The sequence below is a fragment of the Bubalus bubalis genome, chromosome 8 (genome assembly GCF_019923935.1).
Source record: "Bubalus bubalis isolate 160015118507 breed Murrah chromosome 8, NDDB_SH_1, whole genome shotgun sequence".
NCBI lineage: Eukaryota > Metazoa > Chordata > Mammalia > Artiodactyla > Bovidae > Bubalus > Bubalus bubalis.
The window spans coordinates 68,900,413-68,920,320 of record NC_059164.1 but is presented as its reverse complement, the minus strand read 5'-3'; the positions used below and the strand labels follow the sequence as shown (position 1 = coordinate 68,920,320).

Here is a 19,908-nt window from a genome sequence, read left to right as displayed (position 1 = left end):
CAAATGTTACCTTTCTTTTTCAATCAAAAACACAGCAGGGGGTGCCATCTGTTTGGCACAGGCCTTAGCTCACTTCCCTGATGCCTTTTTGTGCAGATCATTTTACGTGGCAATTTGCTAAAATCTTTCATTCCTTGGTTTGGCTAAATATAACTTTCCAAAATGGGCTGTTTTCTCCGAATGTCAGCAAGGCTCACAAATGAATGCAGTTTTTCCTGAACAGCCAATATCATATCAAATGGAGCATTTTTCAGATTTTTTTTTTTAATGAACAAAATACCTCACTGTCATCTTGTTGTTTACTTAAAACCGACATGTTTACCGAGGATGGTGAAATCACATTTACTCTACTGAATTTCTTTGTTTGGCTTTTACAGAGGTCTGTTGTCATCAACGTAAGCATCACAATTTTTAAGATCCTTGAAGAGAACAGGTAAAGCAAATGCATATAAGAGAGTAACCATATTAAACAGTCATTAGGAAACAACCTCTAAGGAAAGTGGTTAACCATTTTCCCCAGCTCAGATGCTGTTCAGAGCAATGAATCCTCCACCCCCACCACCCGCCCCCAATAGGAACAGATGATCAGCACCACGCACTGAAGCCACAGGGATGCGCGTGGATTTCCGAGCGCTTTGTAGAATACAAATGAATGATCCTCATTCTTTTCCTAGCAGAGCATATAGGCCAGACCTCATTAGAATTCAATATCATTCTGCTTTTCTAATGTTAATGTACCAGCTCTATAAGAAATACGGGGTGTGGGGGGTGCTTCCACAATTATGTTCAACATGATATCATAATTCTGAAAACTGGACGTAATCTTTGTTAAAGGAAATTATTGCATTTTACCATTTTATCTTTTGCTTCTAATGTAACTTAAATTTCCATTCTAATAGTGGATTATAAGGAGCCTTAATTCTTTGTGTCTCTCTTAAAGTCACAGTGACTGCCATACTGGCTTTATGGCTTTTTTTTTAATGCCATGACTAAAGATCAGATTGTGAGGGCTCCGAGGCCATCTCCCCGTGAAAGGAAACACAGCACATTACATTAATAAACAACTGTAGGAGTTTTCTTCATCCAGGAATAACTCAGGGCATTAAGGCTTGAGGTCTTTTGTCTAGAGTCTGGCAAGAAGTGTAATGAAAACAAAAACACCAACACATAAAAATACAATTTATGCTCTTTTATCAAGGAAAGAAAAAGTTGGTTAATGTTTGAAAAGGGAGCAGTAATGTAAATTTATTGACAATTTTATTGTAATAATTAGATGTTTACACAGTCTGGACATTGTGGCTAAATCACTTCTAGCATGTTTATTTGCAGGGAGCTGTTTTCTGGGCACTGCAGCAGGTTCATTAAGAAGACATACTGTATTAGGATTCAAGGGAACAACCAGCTCCCATTCTTCCCTTCTCTGTTTTATATTTATTAAAAAAAAATCTACAAATGATGAAATACAGAATTCCCTTTATAAGGAAAACAATTTCTCTCATGGCCCTGAAATAGCTTAAAAATAAATCTTGTATTGAATATCTCACTACACAGCATTAGACCACCTTTAATGACTGTAACTGGCTTTTAATATCTAGTGTGTACATGGCAATCTATTTTTGACTAAGAATAAGTTACAGCAGAATATTAGGGAAACTCTTCCTTCACTCTTCAAAGGAAAAAAACCTCTTGAAAAACAAAATTTTAAAAGTAGTGTTTTATATGAGAGACTTTTCAATGTGTTTTGAAAGAGAAAAATCTCGTTTAGAGAGAAATCTCTCTCTTAAGCAGTCTCAAACCAGATTAATGGATTAAAAGTGCACACTTGAATAATTTGACTAAATTTAAAATCTCTACATGGCTCTCTTCCATTAATTTTTTATCCTTCATACTAATCTTTAATGTGTTGCTCTGATATGGTTTTCATATTTCCAAACTGAGCTAAAATGGAAATGACAGATTTTCAGTTATATAAAAATAGCAATGAAGTGCCAGGAAAAATACACTGTGAACAAAATAATCTTTAGAAAAGATATGAAAGGAGAATATTTTTCAAAGCATGATATGGATCCAATAAAAGAAGCATATTTGGGGCAATTATATAAATTTTTAAAATTTAAAAACTGTTTAAAAATTGAGGCACTAAATACTAAGCTATAGTGTGTTTCCAGACTTAGTATACTTCCATTAGAATTAAATCGTAATCAATATAGAGTATTTACTGCTATAAAACACAGCCTCAGAGGAAGTAAAGGATGGTATGCTTAGAATTCAAAATTCTCTCCTATCTTTTAGGAAGGGTGAAAAAGTTTTAGGAATGGACTGATCTTTACTTTAATCACAGTTACTACAATGTACTGTATTCCTTTACCAAAAGAGTATAGTAATGAAAATACATTATGAAAGCAGTAATTTTCCAATAAAGTTTAAGATGGCAAAAGAAACTTCCATTATAGGAAACAAATAATAACAGGTATGTAATATGACTGTTTTTAGGTTAATGGAACTGATTAATGGCTCAAAAGAATCAAGGAATATTACAAAGCACTATTTTAAAGAGAAGTGCTAAAAATTAACTCTATACCATAATGACATTATCAAATACATTATTGGAATTATATATAGCATAACATTACAGATGATAATTGCTAGGCTAAATAATGGAATCATCCATGATGCTGTATGATAACAAATATATTTAATAATCTTAAATAAACTCAAACTTACTCTGATATCCATACTTCTAAGTAATTCAAGACATGAGAAATGAATTTTTAAAAAATCAGATCATGAAAGCCATTATTATTTGAAGGAATATGCTCAATTTTTTTAGATAATTTAAATTATTTAAGAGTCCTTTGCATTTTTTATTAGCTTTGCCTAAAGTTATAACATTAAAGCATTAAGGTTACACGTAATGAGGTTTCTGCTTTGCCCTTATTTCTAAGTCCAATATTTTCACAAACTACAAATGAAAATTAGTGCTAAATTACAAGGCTAATTCGATCAAACAAAATTATCTCATTCTTAGATATGCATCTGAAGAAAATATTTAACTACAAAGTATGTACTCACAGGCAAACAATCACAGATAACATCTGGGAGAAACAGTTCATAGAGGGAGTGGATATCGGTCTAATGTACAAACATTTTCCTTAAGGTTTCTGTTTAAAAAAAATCTCTGCTAATTCCAACCAACTACACACAATACTTAACCAAATTATTCAGATGGATAGTTTTAAATAGCAAAAGTTTATTTTAGAAATTCACAGACAGAAGTAACATCTCTGCTATTGAAACCTCCAGTAAAGAAAATATCCATAGAGAGTTTGGAAACCAATCGACGGCTTGATTCAAAAATGTATTTAATATTATAGAGGAATTTAATCCCAAACTCCTCTAGGATGTCTGACATTAATGCTCATTAGAAAATAACAAAACCAACAGCTCACTAACATTACTCCAAGCAGCATTATAGCTAATACTGAGCATTAAAAAAAAAAACTTTTTTCCCTTGCTTGCTTTTGGTGTGAGGGAGAAATTTTTATTTCCATCAATCGTTGCATATCCGTTCTCATATCCTCCAATGCAGAAAAGCCATGTTTACACTGTTTTCGGGTTTTTAAGGCACCTTCAAATATAATCTCACTTAAGCATAACCACACCCTGAGGTAGACAGAACAAAGCTGCTGGTATTTTGCAGGCGAGGAAAGGTATTCTAGGGCACAATGCATTCGAGAACTGAAACTAGAAATTTTGCTTGACTTCAATTCCAGTGGTCTACTACCCACGCTCGGTTGAACACCACTGGTAAAGCCCTGTTCCTGAGTAAAGGTAAAGGGTACTATTATATCCCTATCTCCTAAAGGGATAGGGTATAATTTCTCTAAAGGGATAGGATATAATTCCAGAATTATATTTACCATGATTGGCAGCAACTCTGTGAATATGCTCACATTAGTCATGCACATCTCTTTGGTTCCCCTCGCAATTCAGTAGCTATAAGCAGTTCAGAAAATTTCAAAACATGAATCTTTTCATCTGAACTACCATTGAAACCCTTGCACCTGCCTTCCCGTCTGTACATTAAAAGATATGAGAAAGGATCCCAGTTTGCTTCCCAGGTAGTCTCCTACATTCAGACGTAACAAAGTTAGAGGATATTTTCTGTCTTGGGACACTGGTAGTGATCGAACTTGCTAAGAATCACACAAGGAGGAGGCTACCTGGGGCTATTCCTTTCCCGAGTTTATGTCCTGTCTATTTCTCTTAGGCTAAGAGTCTGCCTGGGAAAGACTGTGTCGAAGTCTATGCTTAAAATGCCTCTAGCACACTGTTGGCACTTAAATGTAATTATTCAAAATGGAATCATTTAATTAGATAGGAAGAGAAATAGCAAGCCTTGAGACAATAATAAAGAATAAAGCAAATATGCTGACCGACTGAAGCAAAGCAACAGATACATAGAGACGCACACTCACAAAATAGTTACATTTCAGCTTTTCAATTCAAGGTGCCCAGAACGGGATAAACATACGGTTACATGTCTGCCTTGTTTTTGCTGGGTTCCTGGAAAACAGAGACCAGGACTGATATCCATAACTTCGTAGAGGGATAAAAATTACCTGTCTCATGCCTCATATGACTTGGGAAAGCCAGGGGAGGAGGAAAGTGGTGGAAGGCAATGGAAGCAGGGAGCGATGGAGACTCCACAGGCCACAGATGTTTGAACAGGGAATTAGGGATGAGTCGTGTATCCATCTAGATGGGACAGGTTACTTTACACCAGCAAAATCTACGTGGTGGGAGACCAGGACAATGTGAAGTCATTTACTCCCTGTCCTTTAGAAGCATGGTATTTTGGTACCAAGCATGGAAATATTTCAGGGTACTATAGAGTCAAATACACCTTGGAAATTGACCCTCAGTGCACCCTCTTCTTTTGGGCTATAAAACGGCCAGTACTTCAGGGTGTACTTTAGATAATGAGAAGGTCCAATCTTATCTTCCTCTGGCTAAATTCCAGAGCCCTCTAATGAATGTTAGTTCTTAACTTATCTTCTGCCCTCCCACTCACAGCATCCAACCACTGAGGTATAAAGACTTAAATTTTTTTGTTGTTCACAAAACACAGCAGAACACTACCATGTTATGAAAGTTTGCACAAGGCACCATGGTAGATGCCTAAGTGATTAGACTTCATACTCGGGAGCCAGATATTCCAATAAAAGTTCTCCTTTAATAAATTCACATCTCAACAAGTAAAAAATGTCTTAGGTCAGACACTGCCAGCATCTCAGTTACAAAATCACTTAAGTTTTATAATGAAGTTTGCTTACTGATTGTAAAGGGCTGAACAATTTAATATTTTTTAAACTGGTTTTTAGAAAAACTTGTCCATTTAAACACCACCCCACAAAAAGCAACTAACTGAAAACTTTGAGACAGAAGCTGCCAGCTTTGAAGTCCTCTCCAAGGCTTCCTTGCCTGCTCAGTGTCCTTGGGCTTGACTTGAGATGGAAAGAATAGAAAAGATTGTTCAAAAAGGGTCTCTTCGGCATTGTGTCCTCTCTCAACTCTCCACTGCCTCGACTTTCTATTTTCTAGACTGGAGGCTCACAGACAGAAATGTTTCAGCATTAAAGTTTCTTCTCCATTGTGGACTAACTGCTCTGGATTCAACAGAGTCACCACGGTCTGCTTTACAACTACAGAAGATAAATTCTGGCTGTCCAATTCTTGAACTATTCTTTTCACGCTCCAGACTATTTTATAAGAATGGTGCCATCATCAGTGGTCAATAGGTTTTAATGAGTGCCTACTATATGCAAAGATTAGAATTAAGTATTTGGTCTGAAGTCACTGCAGTATTGGGAAGCAGAATAGCACTGAATTCAAGTGAGGGAGGCTGGGTAACTTGTTAGCCCTGGACCTTGGGACAAATTGCTTAACCTCAGTTTTCTAATCAGGAAAATGGGAATGAACAACAGAATTTGCCTTCTAGGGTTTTTAGAAGGACTGAATGAAGAGGACACAGCATAACAAGTAGTAAACTCAGTTCATATTAGTTGTTGCTATTACTATCTTAAATTATTTTCATCATTCTGACACAACAGTGAAAGAACACAAGGTTTTCTAAGTGGACTCCTAAGGGAGCTGGGGAGGGGGAGATGGTGAATGGGAATCTGCTTATTTGTTGGAATTTTCTCCTCCTCTAAAGCAGTCATGTTTAATTGGCATACATTGGTAGCATTAATTTTCTCCTTTGAGAGTACCTGTGTAACACTTTCCTCAAACAAGAGCTAAATTGCTGCTCAAGCCTCAAAACGGCACCTGCTTTTACTCCAGCAGGAGTGATGTTTTTATATTACAAAGCTGAGGTCAATAAACAGAAAACACAAGTGCTGTTCTATATTACCTCCCTGAGTAATGGATAATAAAAAATAGAGTGAAAATGGAAGAGAAACTTAAGGAAACACTTTCCAAGGAAAGAAAACACACTTACCAGATGAGCTTTGGGGCAATTTCTATTTTCACATCTTTGCACATATTCACAAGATTTTTCACTGCTCAACTTCCAGCCCCTTTTCCAACCTTACAGACTGAAGCTGAGCACTGGTACCACTACAGCGACTCTCTGCACTTAAGGTTCCTTTCATCTCAGGACTCAGAGCACTCAAGTTAACATAACCATACAACTTAAAAGAAGTAGGAAATCAAAGTTTTTTAAAAAGACAAAAATTGAATTATGGTTGGACCTGGCAACAACTGTGAAACTTTCCACTTTCAGAAATTCCTTTTTGATTCATCCAAGGCAACAGCTAGAATGCTTCCAAGATCAGAAGGCTTCTCTGATATCGCTCTGATATGCAGGGCAGCAGTGATGTGGGGAGTATAACTAGATCACTTGCCCCACGCTGCCCATGCTGCCTGTAACTTCTCTGAAAGAATGAAAACGCTGAACCTAGGAAAGGAACAGAGGAAACATCTCAAAACTGGCTGCCACATTCAACTTTCCTGTTACTCACCATCTCGCCTAATTCTGTTACCAACAATCTAATCCAATTCACTTATTGATGGTATAATGAGGACAATGAAATTGCCTTTAAAGAATCAGTACAGGGGACTGATTTTTTTTTTTTTTTTTACTAAAAGAACGCTGTAAGTCAGAAAGTAGATGAACTAAATGATAAAAGAATTTTTCTCCACCAGGTATAGAGAAGTCAAGCTCTTTTCTTCTTAAATCTCAGATACTGTGGGATGGCACACCAGTTAATTAATAAACATTTACTGGATACACACCATATACTCTAAAGTACCATGCCAGCAATAAATCATGTTTCTGATCAAGCAATGATAGAGCAGATTCTGCTAAGGAAAACAAGAAAAAGCCCCTGGAAAGTAGTGTTAATGAAATGTCATTGCAGGTTACAAAATTACAAACAGTTGTATAATTATTTATTTCATCATAAGCAAAATGTTACATTATCAGAGGTCCTAACAAATATTCTCGAAGAATTCAACTACAAGGCAGTGGATGACAATGTTGGCTGAAGCTGAGGATGTCCAGAAATTGCTTGTTCCCAATCCAGAAGATCAACTGTTTAAGTTATGCATTTGAATGTAGGTTACGTTCATAGAGAGATAATTTAATAATATATACCACTTATTTCTCTGAATTTCAGAATACTCAGGATTTTTCAAACTAAGCCATTTTAACAAATGTTTTTATGTTATATATCGATTACATTCTTTCAAGTTCTGAGTGAACCTATGTTTTCTATGGTATGGTCATATTTTAATCTTCACCACCTCTTTCTTTACCATATGGATTGCTCTTCAATATTCTTGAGTCTACTGAACTCAAAAGAAGTAAAAGTGACGTCTATACAGTTTGTGTCTATAATTCTGTTCAATGAATGAAATATAAATAACTGATTTATCTGAAATGTAGAAGTACTTTGCATGATTTAAAAATTCTCACAATGCTTTACTCAGTCTCACTGATGAAGTTCAAGATTTTAAACTACATGTATGTTAGGGTAAGTTTTCTTATAGTGGCTGAACTTCAAATCTGGATCTTTAATATATAACATATATAACTCAGCTCTGGGTTCTTTTTAATCATGACACTGGCTGGGGGTAGGAACCAGACTCTATGAAGTGAGTAGCAATAGCTTACACTGAAAAAATCATAGGAAAAGTGGAATCATAAGAACTACAAGAGTTTTGTCTAGAAGTATTTTAGAAACAACTGAATGGAATCTCTAAGACTATATTCAATACTAATAGCAAAAAAACCTCCATATACAGAGATTTCACCTACAGATGGTTGAAAAGTGATTTTATATGATCCCATAATACTTCATATAATTATCTGTAATTAAATTAGCACAAGATAAAAATAATCTACTTAAAATAATATAAAGTATTCAAAACAATTGCTAGGCGAAACAACATTCTTTTTCATAAAAGGAACTGTCATATATAACCAAGTGGCAAAAACAGAATGGAGTGAGCTGTGGTTAAATGTAAATCCTATAGCAATGAAGTCATTTGTATTATCCTTACTTCTTTGAATAAATTCAGATGACAGTCCTATTTCATTTCTTCATTCAGTTTGGAGGCCAGATGGCATTAGAATCATTTACTTCACCTTGTTGTGCTTAATTACTACAATCAACACACTATTTTCCAAATTAATCATAACAAAGTAATTTCATTAGTAACACAGCAGGCTGTTGAATTATTAGCATCATAACAGTTTGCAAACAATTAAACTTTATTTGAACCTTAAAAATTTGCAGAGTGGAACATTATTGTAAGATCTAATGGCAATAGAGTACAAATTCAGTACAGAACAAATAATCAAGCAAAATGCTATGTAAAATATGACTTACAATCACCTTTGAAAAAAATTAGCTCTCTAAATGTTCATAGAAAAACAAATAAAAGCTAAGCAAACATAATGGGAACATAGCAATTAGCATATTTTCTAACAAGCAATGTTGTTTAAATTCACATTAATGATATTATGATGATCTTGGAAAGTGTGTGATATATTGTCAAGGGTGTAAAGAAAACTTTCTCCCTCCTATGATACAAATGATTTCACCAGATGAATATAAAGGAGTCCTGAGTTGAAAGTAATGATTGTTTTTCCTGTCATCCCAATTAAAATGTTTTTGTTTCTTTTCTTATCTCCCACCTATATGCAAGTAAAAAGGAACAAAGGGCAGAGGAGCTCTGGACACAAGTAACACTTTCTTTTTCTGTATTGTCACCATTCACAGAGACTATCTGGCATCAGTTGGCAAAGGACTCCCTCTCCTGGATTAACTGTAAAAGGAGGCAATAATCTTCTAAATACTTTACATTTGGAGTGAGTCTGTGCCAGAGTGGGGGAGGGGTTTCCAAGTGGGTTCCTATGCAATGAAAAGCTGCTGCCATCTACTGGCCCGGGACTAAAATCTTCACTTGGATCAGAAGCACAAAATGTATACCTTACAAGGAAGTCTATCTACATTTACAGTGGAACCCACAATTGCTTTCACTTTTCAATCTCTCAGGTCTTGAAAACCAATCCACTACATTCATCCTCGGTTGTCTCACTTTTGCCAAGACGATTTCAATCTATTCCAGTGGCTCTATATTAGAACAAGATTAACAAGTCCACAAATTAATTTCTGAAAGCTTTAACTTGACAATGTCTAATTTATATAAACTAGAATTTACCTACAATCTCCCAAATTAATAGATATATTTTTATATGTGAAATCAGATAATCACAAGGAGGGGATAATCACATGGGTTAGGGAGGGGATAACAGTAAAATATAAACTCTGAAATATTACTTGTAGATAATTTTTATAATAGAGGTTTTTAAATATTATCAACTCATTTGCATGTTTAGAATCTTTATTTTTAAAGCAAAGATCTGAAAAGTTCCATAAAAGTAGTATCTTCTAATCAATGATTCATTATTAGCAGATTATATTTACTCCAACTAATTATCCAATCAGTAGTATATTTTGATATACATACATCATACTGGTACCTTGTAGACATTTAAAATACCTTTGATTTCAACCATACATAAAAAAGTAATAATATAACTCCACAAACCTTGCTCTGGAGTACAACGTACACCTCCTGTGTCAGACTGACACCAACCTTCCACTCACCTGTTGGTACATGTTCCCACCATGATTTCCACACCCTCCTCTCTGAGCCTTCCTTCTCTTCTCATTGCTTTGAGAAGTTCAGAGTTGTACTTCTCAAGTCTGTGGTAGTAGTTTTGTGGTAGGACTTTAATAGCATAGTAAGGATCAGGCAGGGTAAAAGTACTCGGTTATGCCTTCTGATTTTGAGAATACATTGAGATTCTTTATGCCATTTCATTCGTGGCAGAATGGGGCCTCTCATAAATTTTTTGTTTTATTAAATTTAAAGAAAACTACAGTAGAAAATGTTGGCAAGCCAATTATATAAGCAGGGTATTTATTACTGGTAAAGGGCTTTGTACAGTAAACCATGGTTCTGGTCTGCACATGTGTTGCAGAAGGGGATAGCAACTATCATTTGCAATTCTACCATTTTTCTTTCTCGTGGCTATATTTAACATAAAGTAAACTTGCCAATCAGTAAAAATTCTTTCATGAAAACATGTTACTACTGCTACTACTACTATGTAAAAATAAATACTAAGATGACTCATCTGCAAAGTTTTAACAAAGCTACATTCTTTAGATAGCATTTATCAAAAACTTATGAGATATATTCTATCAAATTTTCTTGAAATTATATTTTACATTCTAAAAACATTGATATCCAGTATTAAGAGAAATTACAACTCATACTAGTAGTAGCAATGACTATGTGATACATACAGAATAGTGCTGAATTCCTCACATAAATCAAATGAGTAAATAAAAGCTATTGATTTATTTCTTTCCAATATAGCAACAGGTATAACTTTACTGCTTACTTCTAATTTACATTAATATTCTTCATTTAATTTGACATCAGAGGAATATTACAATGAATGCATAAAACAACAAAGACAAATGATGCTCAACAAAACAAAGGTTACGAACTGTTGTCCATGCTTTCACAATGATTCTCAATCCAAAAGATTTGCAGACTAGCAGAGGAATCTTCCTTTTTGCGAGCAGAAAGAGAAAGCTGCATTTTAATTTTTCTCTTCAGGCAAAATGTTGATTTTCCCTGCCTGGAAAAAAATTACATGTTTAGCCAAGGAAAGAAAATGAATGTTTACTCAATATTTTGTCAATTCAGCTCCTCAGAAAGACCATAAGAGTGGTATTTTACTAGAGGAGGAGGCTGTGAAAACAGCTGGTTATTAACAAAGGGACTTTCTCTAAGTAATCTATTTCCAAAGTAAATTCTATGAAGTTATTTTAAAATTTTGTAAAACAAGATAATGATTTGGGAGTATAACCTATGTGTTATCAGAAAACTACAAAGACTTTTAAAAAAGCAAAGACTCATAACGCAGAGACCAAGAGAACATATGAGCTATTACAGAATATTGGATTAAAATGTACTTACCGAGGACTCTCAAATATCATACATCTCCATTATGTAGGCTTTCGGCACCAAGCCAATGGCTCCCTTCATTTCTCCTACCCACCAGCCATATCTATTGTATTCCTAATTGAAAACAATATGCAATATTAACCTTTAGACTGGTGTAAGTACAATGTCATTTGTATGCAACTTCTTAGAAATGTTGTTTCTTTTTATAAAGTTATAAGAGCTTTAGCTGCAAATTGAAACAATTTAATCTTTTTTTGTTTCCAGACACTTTAAAAATGCTGTTAGGCAAAGATTTAAATTAACATATAAGACAAAGCCTGTTTATTTCGTGGTGTAGAATAGAAATAGTCACTTAGGATAGGAACCTGGTAAATGAAACAACATAAGGAAGTCGGCTCTCTGGGCCCCCTTCCCTTCTCTCTCCCCATGTCTGTCTGTCTGTCTGTCTGTCTGTCTCTCTCTCTCACACACACACACATATACACACAGCCTGGGAGACACCTTTTTATATGCAAACCACAGTGTTAGAGGCTCCAAGATCACTGCCAGGATCCTTGGGAAACTATCTTTGCCTTCAAGGAGCTTATCATCTGGCAAGGACAGCCTTTTTTTTTTTTCCTTTCACAATAAATGACTTAATTCCTAGTTAAACTCAGACGACCAAAAATGATTTAGAATGTAGAAGTATGCTCCTTCTCAGGAAAATCTAATACATCAGTGTAGCCATTTTAAACAGGTAAATTAGAGAACTGGAAACACTAATAAGATATCCCCAAACCGGCTTTCCAACAGAATTCACAAAAGGGCTCCTTTTCAGAAGCTTCCTAAAGGCATTTATTGTTCCTCTGATTGATCACAAACTACATTAGGTAAAGGATGAGTAGAAGGAATTTAAAGGTGGCATTAGATTCACCCTTATGGGGAGGATCAATAGGAAATAAAAGTATCTCAAGTTATAATGCCAAAATATTAATCCAGCTATAAAAAAGAGTGACTGATGAGTCACTTTTGTGTTTATTTTGCTTGCGAGCTGAACCTGGGCCTCGTTTTCTTCCCTTTGCTCCACTGAAGACACGCCACTGGCTCCAGGCATTGTGAAAACTGTACCTAATGTTCATTTGTCTGCCAGATTGACTAATGTATTTTTATCTCAAATTTATTTATGTTTAGTGAGATACAAACAAAGTAAAATGAATTACAAGTTTCAAGAATAATATCTTCCAAAAGCAATACTCTGAAAAAGCACCATAGGACCCAAATTTAATTTTTCATAGAAGATAAATTTTTAAAATCAATCCCCAAAGTAATTCAATAGGCTATGATTTCCAACATCTGAGTCATAGATAAATGTGCATATGCATATCAAGTTATATGTGGGGAGGGAATGTTAATACCCAGGATAGACTTAATGTTTGTATTGATGATGAACTATGCTATTGACCATCAGAAAGGAAAATCATACAATTCTTCCATACAAATGTAGACATTCCTAGGTGTGTACTGATTTGTAGTCTATCAATAAAGAGTTTACAGGATTAAAATCTATAAATACTTTTAAAACAATGGGATGTATCAGAATTAGTTTTTTTCTGTAACAATAAGATGGAAGGAAAAGGCTGGGGAGAGGAAGGGAAGACCCGATTCTAATGAGGGCACAGTTCTGGTTTCTGAAACAGTAGACTCAAGATTTTAAGTTCAAAAGTTTCCTGATAGTATGAACTTAGTTGACAAAATTCTCTAAACAATGAAAATAGTTTGAAGCCCAGAACTCAATGATGATGACTATAATCTGTGCAGAATATATTTATCAGAAGAAAATACCAGCTTACTGAAAGCTATGATTAGCAACCATTATAGCAACCATTATATCCTAATAGGTACCTAATAAAGCTGCCCTTTTCAATTTTTAAGGCAATGAATACAATTAGAGCCTAACGCTTAACAAAACAAATGTATTTCACCTTGCAGAGGCCAAAGGCCCACAGTGTAAGATTGCAAAATGAATACTTTAACAGAGTAAGTCTAAGCGTGAAAGCTCTTATCCAATGCCCATCTAAGGTTTTTCCAACTGATTACTGGAAAGTGTAAAGGAACTAGGCCCCCAAAGGGTAGAAACAGGAACAGAATACATTTAGTGAGACGGTATAGTATGATTCAGTCCTGCCTTCAGAGAATAGCCTGCAATCTGGATTTCAATGTTTAGATTCAAGTTATAAACCAGAAAATTCATATTACTTTATAATATTCTGCTTTGAAATTATAATCTGTACTCTCAATTAAGTATGTATTATTGTTCTCAAAAAGCTCACTCACATTCAAATTTAAGAAACTGATTTCCAACAAATCACTTCAACAAAGGACTTCACATGAGAGAATTTTACATGACAGTAACTGAGAAGATTCATTAAATAGAGCATAGTAGTAAACATCAGAGGAGTTTATTCAGCTGTAAACACATGCCTTAAAAGTCACATTCTAGGAAAAATATAAGTTTTAGGCTAAAATAATCCTAAATGCTTCATTTAATTAATTTAAAATAATTGAAAAGCCTATGAAATACACAGCTTGTAGAAGTACTCTAAAATATCACAGGTTTAAATCAGAAAAGAGTAAAAATAAAAAACCAGAATGTTTATTACTCTACATTTGTAAAGAATTCCATATAGCACTCCTGTGTGGAATTAAGAGGTAAGATAAAATATAGTGAGGTAAAAATCTAGTAGGCAAATTTATGGATTTACACTGCAGCCATTAGAGGATGTCGGTGAGACTGCAAACACAGAAGCTTTTACTTTTATCATTACTATCCTCTGTATGAGCCTCCTGAGCAACATGAATCCCAATTAAACCATTTGCAGCCTATAAATTGGAATGAAGATGGTTCTTGGAGTATGGTATCCTAAACTTCAGCCTGCAGATTCAATAGCACACACGATTTCCTTGGGAGGAAGAAAATATGCCTTCCTCTGCCTTCCCTGTTCGCTGCCCCCAAACAAATGTGATTATGAATGATATATTACTTACAGTGGAAAATAATACAATACATACAATGTTGTCTCGCTGTCCACATACTAACTGAAGTCTGGTTTAAAAGTCACAGGTGGGTCATGAAAAAAAAAAAAAGAAAAACAGCCCTCAAACCTCATCTTGTTAATAAACAAAAAATAAAGAGACAGAAATCATACCAGGCTGCCATCTAAATCTCTGAAAGGTTAGGGAGCATCATGTCATCTTGATGGCACACGAACGAGATCTCAGGTACAAGAAGGTCTGCCATCTGGTATCCTTCACCCTCTGCGGCTCTTAACATCAACTGAAATGCTAACATAGGCAAGTGACTGTACTTCAGGAGGACTGATAAAATAATGAAGAGTCCTTTAATCTACAGGAAACCATTCTAGTCAATTTATAAGAAATATTGCATCCCTTTGTAGGACGTGTAATTATTTTCTATTAATCATGTGCTATAAAGCTACATTATGCGGTTATTCTGTTATCACTAGAAAGAGGCCTGCAGTCAGCTTCTGACAATGTTAGGTAATTACTAACACAAAGCTTCTTTCTCCTCCCACGGTAATGCTATCAAGATCCAGAGGTGTAGTGATGCTTAGTGTATAAAAATAGTACTCAAAAGAAATTCAATATCTGTAAAATGGATGGCTTCAAGGCAAAAATGTAATGTGGCAGTCACAGAAGCAAAAGCACCAAACTTGCCCAATAATTCGAGAAAATAATGAGAAAGCAACACTGAACAGTTATGATCCAATGCCTCCGTTTTCAATTTTTGCATCATTAAAAAAGTTTTTATTTTGTAGTTGAAATTTTATGCCTCAAATAATCATTATTAAGCAGTAAATTAAGGTGATTATGTAAAAAAGTAGGAAAAAAGAACTAGTTTTGATAAAAAAATAGAGACTTTATCCAACACAATAGCAAAGGTATGTCTGTGTTTAATTATTAACTACATCTTCTCTCTCTGCTGGTGTTTTATTTTACACTTAAATAAGAAGCCCCCTCGCCCCAATAAGACCCCAGCATTTCCTTAAATCCTTTTCAGCACCATGATTCTCATTTCTCAAGCATGATAATCCACTTTCTACAAACCATATGGTAAAGGAATGCTGCCTTAACAGAAACTTGGAACATTAATAAGATTTTGTGATGTACCACCCCTTTCAGAAAGGAGTTACCAATCTATCTGAAAGCAACAGGTGTTAGGTTAAAAGACTATATTCCTTTCTCCAAACATATATCTGTGCTTTTAAGCACAGATATATGTTTGGAAAAAGCACAGTCTTATGCAGAAATAAAGGTAATTTTATTCACAAAATATAAACTAAACTGAGTTTCAGAACGAGTAGACTTTACCATTGTTTTCCAACTATTCACTGTGATTTTTGATTTTTCAAATTGTTTGTGAACACTGCGGTATCATGAAAACTAGATAACTATTTAAAATATGGAAATTTTTTTTTCAAGGCCACCTCTGCAATCTCTTCCTTTTTACTGTTTCTGATTAGAAACTTTATAAGAATCATCTCTTGTACATCCATCATTTCAAAAGTTCCCTTAAAATGCACAACAGGCACTTGACAACCTCAACATTTTACTATTATTATCTACACATGAATTGCTTGACTCTTAGTCTCCTAACCTCATTCCTTAAGTGAGGAAATGGACACTAACAATCTCTAAGCTCCTCCATTATGTTTGAAAATCACCATTTATGAACCTGCTTTAACACCCTAAGTCTCTTAGCAACTTACGGAAACCAACCTCATTACTTTATAATTTACTATGCAGCTGTAAGCCTGAGTTACTCTAATTCAAGGAATTCCTATTTTTTTCTCCAGGCACTGAAAATCCATTTTTAAAGCAAAAGAGAGAGAAGACAAGCAAGAAAGGTGATAGTAAGGACTTAATTCCTGTGATCAATTTTAGTTTATGTTCCAGAGTCAAGACACAGTTAATTCAAATTTCTACCCAGTCAACATTTACAATACGATAAAGTAAAAACTGATATGCAGACTGATGATTTGTAGATATTGTTAGGCAAAGAAAGAGCAAATCACGCTCAGCAGCAGGTGGCCTTGGTACTCAGTGTATACACCAACCAATACATGACTCTCTTAACTGTTCTAGATCAGACCTTCATCACCTTACCCTGGATTACTGTGTCGTCAACTCTGCTTCTCTATTCTTCCTAGAAATTGCTTTTGCCAGCTTACTTGGCTGCTCAAGAATGTATACTAACCATTGCCCCACCCAATGCATTAACTACAAACCCCTCAGCTTGCTTTCTTCCTACCCTGCGGGATGAAAGGGTGTGGATGTGGATGTAGCCACATCCTCCTCTCATCGCTCTGGTCCCGAAGCCCAACCTTCCATGGTGTACTAAGTCCCGCTCCCTTCCCAGGCCATGTCTCCCCTCCCTCATCTAAAACCTATCTAGTGACTAAAGCCTGACTCAGGTTATCCAGATTTCATCAATTTTTCTTTGAATTATCTAATCCATACTTATATCCCCCATTTCAAGCTGAGTATTTATTCCTCAGTGGAGTTTATGTACTTTAGCTTTGTCCTCCAACTAAAACGTACAAACTCACTGAGATCATGGCAATGTTTTACACTTAGTCTGTGTGCCCCACACTCCAGGACGTGTAAATGATGTTCAATAAATATTTACTGCGTGATGAAACATGCTTTCTCTTCATTTTGGATGACACACCAGTTGACTGTCCTACATGTTTTCTTAAGATGTGTCATTTCCAATAGGAGTATTGTATCGTTCCCCCAAGTACATGGGACATACTTGAAGAATTTTAGTGATGATGAAATTAAAAGATGCTTGCTCCTTGGAAGGAAAGTTTTGACCAACCTAGATAGCATATTAAAAAGCAGACATATTACTTTGCCAACAAAGGTCCACCTAGTCAAGGCTATGGTTTTTCCAATGGTCATGTGTGGATGTGAGAGTTGGACTGTGAAGAAAGCTGAGCACTGAAGAATTGATGCTTTTGAACTGTGGTGTTGAGAGAAGACTCTTGAGAGTCCCTTGGACTACAAGGAGATCCAACCAGTCCATCCTAAAGGAGACCAGTGCTGGGTGTTCATTGGAAGGACTGATGCTGAGGTTGAGACTCCAATACTTCGGCCACCTCATGCGAAGAGCTGACTCATTGGAAAAGACCCTGATGCTGGGAGGGATTGGGGGCAGGAGGAGAAGGGGACGACAGAGGATGAGATGGTTGGATGGCATCACCGATTGGAAAAGACCCTGATGCTGGGAGGGATTGGGGGAAGGAGGAGAAAGGGACGGCAGAGGATGAGATGGCTGGATGGCATCACCGACTCGATGCACATGAGTTTGGGTGAACTCCAGGAGTTGGTGATGGACAGGGAGGCCTGGCGTGCTGGTAATCATGGGATCGCAAACAGTCGGACACGACTGAGCGACTGAACTGAACTGAACTGAAACAAATACTTGTTCTGAAATATGTTTAGCTTCACAGTATGAAGTTTGTTGTTTCTACTTACGGCTGGCTATTGCCTATCACATTTTCCAATGTGCTGTATAGGATATCTTGTTTAAAGAGCCTAAACTTCACTTGCAGAAAGAAAGATACCTATTCCCCTGCAGAACTGGGACCACATAATTCTATTTCTTTGAAGAAATAGCTTCAGTTGAATTTACTGTAAGTACTGACGAGGTTCAGACAGAAGCCTAAAAGGCAGAAACAGTGTGGCACATCTGAGGGAAAGTCTGCTGTTTTTTCTTTTTCTTGTGATTATTTTTTCAGAAGATCCAGAGTCTCCAGCTTGTTACTAACCAGGTATGTGACCTTAGGCAATCTCCAAGTTCTTTAAGGGAAGATTTTTTTCACATATATATCACTTTTGAGACTCCACAATAACTCAGTTAGATACTTAACATAAATCAATGTCTATTTATTATACACTTGGACCCTCACACAATTTTTTTTTTTGGTCGCTAAGTCATGTCTGACTCTTTTGCAACCCCATGAACTATAGCTCTCCAGGCTCCTCTGTCCATGGGATTTCCCAGGCAACAATACTGAAATGGGTTGCTGTTTCCTTCTCCAAGGGATCTTTCCGACCTAGGGATCGAACTCGCATCTTCTACACTGGCACGCGGATTCTTTATCACTGAGTCACCTGGGAAGCCCTTCACAGAAGTACCTCTATGGAATCTCTTGTTATATTTACTATAAATTTTTTTGGTTGAGGGTAATATCTGACACTGTCATTCTTATTACATAAAGTTGTTGTGGTCAGATAATCAGTGAAGATTCTAGAAATTCATCTGATTTTTAAGTAGCCAGTGCTGGGAAAAGCCAAGCATCCTCCTTTACAATTAACATTAGCTCCTTGTCTCTCCCCTTTCCAGTCTGACTGCCAAGAAGCTCAGGAAGTTCAAGTGCAGAAACTCCATTGTCTTTTAAGATCTCCACAGAGGCAGTCTTTTTTCCATTCGTCTTTTATTTATTTTCCTCCAATTACGTGGAGCCTCAAGATCTATAAAGTTAGCACTAAGGTTCCCCTATCTCTATGATTCTAAATTCTTTCAAGAAGTTCAGGATTATTTCCTATTTTTAACTATATTTCATATATTTTCATATATTAAACATCTATCTGTCATGATGTTAGATATTAGAATTCAAAAATACTTAAGACACAGTATCAACCTCAAGGAACTGAGAGAGGGAAATGAATAATCCCAGTCATAGCCCACTTACTTAGGTGGAGCAAAATGGAAAGAGAAAAGCCTTCAGAGTCAGATCTGCATTGATTCCAGGAGAAGGTACTCCCTAGCTGGTATCCTCGGGTGATCTACATAATAAGCTTACTGAGCATTAGTTTTCTCATCTGCAAAATTATAATACTTTACCCTTCACAGGATTATCATAGGAATCAGAGAAGTGAAAACATATTGAGTGCCTAGAACAGGGTACTAGTATTTTTGCAATGAGTATTTTTTTATCCCCTCCCTCTGCCTTCCCACTAACTGGTAGAGCAAAATACCAGGACAACAAAAACCAGCATTTTGGAGCACGCTCTAAGCAACCTAGGTTTCCCTGGTGGCTCAGACGGTAAAGAATCCACCTGCAATGCAGGATACCTGGGTTCTATCCCTGGTTTGGGAAGATCCCCTTGGAGGAGGGCATGGCAACCCACTGTAGTATTCTTGCCTGGAGATCCCTCATGGACAGAGGAGCCTGGTGGGCTATAGTCGATGGGGTTGCAAAGAGTCGGACACGACTGATCACAGCACACATAAGGCAACCTGATTACTATGGGCTGTTCCAAAGGGAATCTGACCTTTAAAGGGGT

The 19,908-nt window shown here is 36.1% G+C and overlaps 1 protein-coding gene and 1 long non-coding RNA gene across 2 annotated transcripts in view; both read right to left on the bottom strand.

The window, feature by feature from the left end:
• Positions 1-2,579, bottom strand: part of LOC102404792 — an 18,510-nt gene extending 15,931 nt beyond the window's left edge. Inside the window, exon 1 of the long non-coding RNA XR_006552849.2 lies at positions 1-2,579. This exon is cut by the window's left edge and continues 613 nt beyond it. This is a non-coding gene — a long non-coding RNA (uncharacterized LOC102404792).
• A 6,178-nt stretch (positions 2,580-8,757) lies between these two features.
• Positions 8,758-19,908, bottom strand: part of SKAP2 (src kinase associated phosphoprotein 2) — a 169,035-nt gene continuing 157,884 nt past the window's right edge. Inside the window, exons 12-13 of the mRNA XM_025291269.3 lie at positions 11,569-11,670; positions 8,758-11,227 (exon numbers count right to left, since the gene is read on the bottom strand). Coding sequence (XP_025147054.3) covers positions 11,578-11,670 — 93 coding nt within the window. The 3' untranslated portion in view covers positions 8,758-11,227; positions 11,569-11,577. The remainder of the gene's footprint in view (positions 11,228-11,568; positions 11,671-19,908) is intronic.